Source organism: Rosa rugosa, chromosome 1 (genome assembly GCF_958449725.1).
Source record: "Rosa rugosa chromosome 1, drRosRugo1.1, whole genome shotgun sequence".
Taxonomy (NCBI): domain Eukaryota; kingdom Viridiplantae; phylum Streptophyta; class Magnoliopsida; order Rosales; family Rosaceae; genus Rosa; species Rosa rugosa.
The window spans coordinates 36,867,065-36,870,305 of NC_084820.1; the positions used below are offsets into that span (position 1 = coordinate 36,867,065).

The 3,241-nt window shown below is 41.4% G+C and overlaps 1 protein-coding gene across 1 annotated transcript; it reads left to right on the top strand.

Annotated features, from left to right (window-relative positions):
• Positions 1-1,165: 1,165 nt before the first annotated feature.
• Positions 1,166-2,988, top strand: LOC133736361 (uncharacterized). Its single transcript, XM_062163821.1, has 3 exons — positions 1,166-1,272; positions 1,836-1,920; positions 2,259-2,988. Exons 1-3 carry the CDS (start codon positions 1,180-1,182, stop codon positions 2,744-2,746), a joined length of 666 nt encoding a protein of 221 aa, XP_062019805.1. The 5' UTR covers positions 1,166-1,179; the 3' UTR covers positions 2,747-2,988.
• Positions 2,989-3,241: the final 253 nt, after the last annotated feature.

Below are 3,241 nucleotides of genomic sequence, written 5' to 3' on the forward strand. Positions count from 1 at the left end.
TCGAGGTTTGGGTATTGGGCTCATAGGGTTGAGGCGGAGATCAGAGATCGATCTAAGCTTGGTTGTTTGCAGGTGGGATCGGGGATCGTCTTAGCTGGGATTGATTCCAGGTGGTACCGGAGATCGATCTTCTCTGTGTGGATCGGTGGTTTGCAGGTGGGGACTGGAGATTGTTCTGGTCCGGCATGTGGCAAATCGGGATCAGCTCAGTTCAGGCAGATGGCTTGGGCTCGACGGTGTTGCAGCAATGGTGGGGAGGTCTCGACGGCGGTTGTGGTTCTGTTTGGATGGTGGTGCGACGTTAGGGGTGAGACAGCAACATTCATGGGCCGGTCATGGTCTTCTCCAAATCTTAAACGACTATTGGGATAGGGTTTAGGAATTGGGTCCAATTTGGGCAGCTATGTTTTTAGCTTTCATTTACTTTATGCTTTGTTAGTTGTTACTTATTTACTGTTTTCAATAAGAAGAGGTGGGCGTTGTCCCGATATGGGCACCTTGCGTGCCTTGATTGTCCTAGTTAAGCGGCGAGTTCCTTGCTTTGTCAAATGGTCACAACCTCCTAGTAGCAGAGTGTCGCCGGATTAGATTCCGTGCGGCAACATAGTAGGAAAACTGTGCTATTTGTTATGGTGCTTCTCCTTTGTAGAGTTATCTTTCCGTTATGCACATATTTGTCAAAGCAAATAGAGTTGTCAAATATGCACTATTTACCAATTAGTGCATGTTAGAATACCTTACATTTTGTAATATGGGGTTTAGGCTCTATGTCCTCCCCTTGTAGTCTATGGTTTCATTAATCAAAACTTGAGGCCAGCCGCACCGGCCCACTTTACAGAAAAAAAAAAAAAAGTTAACGGGAATAAGAGATTAGATGAATCTAACAGAAAAATGAAATTAGAGTCGAGAGGGAAACAACAAAAAGAGAATTTCTTTTAATACCTCCATATTATTTCTCACATTTATAATTTCTTTTAATTATTGAAAATATCATATATTTTAAAGGGTGTGCTGGCCCAATTCCGGACCGTAACTTTTCTGGATCCCCTTGATCGGTTCGCAATTCACATCTCACAGCAATAAAGGTCTTCCCTCTCTTACTCTCCAAATCTCACAGTCACCCAAACCTTGACATACCCGTAATCGCCGCCTGAAATGGAGCCCGACGGCGCAGCGCCGATGCAAGCCGAGTCCGCGGCGGACAAAAGCCCTAACTCGGAGCTCCCTCCCAAATCCAGAGAAGAAGGCGAGCTCTCTTCGGATGATAATGACGTAAGATTATTACTCTCCCCAAACCCTAGCCCCATCTGCAACTTGTGTGTTGATTTTTGGTTCTTGATTATTATCTGTTTGAGCTTGTTGTTTCAGTGCATGAGTATTGTGTATAGATTTGGGGAAATTCTGGAAATTAGAATCGGATTTTTGATGTTAGATTGTTTCAGTTCCTGGATATTGGAGTTTACTTTAGCTTGGGTAACTTATAGGATTAGATTGAGTAAGAGTGTTGAAATTAGTCTCTGTGTACATGAAATTGGGGTTTGCACTGTTTTGAGTTTTAATTTCTCCGTTACGCTACCGGAAAGTTCTGGATTCAATGAGGGGTTATGGTTAGAAGTTATGTTGGAATGAGTGATAATATAGAGGTATTGGTTGGTAAGATCATAAGGTTCTTCACCTGATTGACTCTGCTTCCGAGCTTCTGTATTAAAACGGTTCTTACCTGATAATGCCTTTCCACCGTTTCTATTTTGCTAATGATTGTGTGTTGTGATTATAGTCAGTTAAGGAAGATACATAATTGTCTTTAATGGGTACTCTTTATCCAATATCCACAGGAAAATCCTGTTCTCTCGGTTGCACGTTCCACTGGTACTACAGGGCCCATGCTGGTGAACAAATTCACCCATGGGAATCAAGTGGGTAAGTCTTGCTTTTCATCACAGGGAAAGATTTTTATTTTGTTTTGTTTGAAACATTAAGATGGAATATTTCATATATATCATCTTGTCGAGCTCCCACTCCTGCCAAATTGGCAATACATCTGAGGCTGATGGTTCCCAAAATAAATTTTTTTGACAAATTTTAAGTTGGTCTTAGGCATGTGGGTGAAATGAAAATGTGCAGATGTCAACAAATCATGTATGTAGCAGACTAGTGCACTTATTGGTGACTTTCTTTTGTCGCATTAAATTTCATGGTCCCTCATGATTCAGCATCGTGTACTAGATTTGTCTGATGGACTTATGTTTATCTCACAGGGAAGGCTGTATCTCCTGCAAGCTCTGCTGATATTCAGTGCCAAACCTCCAAGCAACCTACTTCCCAGAAGAGCAATGATGCGAACAGAGTACCAACACCTGGATGGCGTCCTCCACGTGCCCACTCGGGGCCCAACAATAATCTTGTGATAAGCTTCTCAGACGATGACAGTCAGAGTGATTCTGAAGAAAAAGAGCGTGGGAAACTAAAAGCTTTACAAACTAAAAGTAATATGGCTCGAGGGAATGCTAATGGAAAACCACCCATTTCTTCACTTGCAAAACCAAACAAGTTGGGACAGCCTGCCAGAAATGTGAACAAAGTAATGCCCAAAAAGTTGTCTATGAATGGCACATTTATGACATCAATGGCGAATATCCGTGGAGTTAATTCTAGAGATTCTGTGCCTTCATCAGTTGAGCAAGGATCTCGAGCTGGAAATTTCAATTCCGGCAACAAAAATATAGTGAACAGAGAGCGATTATAACATACTCGATTATAATATTTTTTCGCATTCCCTAACATAGAGTTTCATTATCCTGACAGCGACGAGAACGAGGACGTAATTGAATCTTGTCTCTTGTCCTGTATGTTCGGTGGGGACTATACGAGAGGGTTTTGGAGGGTAGACTGAATGCTATTATCTCTAATTCCATTTTATGTTGTGGGCATCACAGTGTGTCCGTTTTTTCAGGGCATCTCAAAGTGTGCTTGCTATGATTTTTGGACCCGCATTTTCTCATGTATGGAAAAGTATTGGTTTTTGTAATTTATTGCAATATTTGAAGGGGAGTGAAATTTGCACTCTCTTTTTTATAAACCACACACCCTTTTTCTCTTTTGTGCATTAAATTTTTCAAATTACCCTTACTGTCTTCTTATATTTTCATCTTCACTAAATGAGTTTCACAAAACAATCAGAGCTTCTCTATGTCTTCCTAGAAGTCGAGAAAACCAAACAAGGCCACGGAGAGATCTCTGA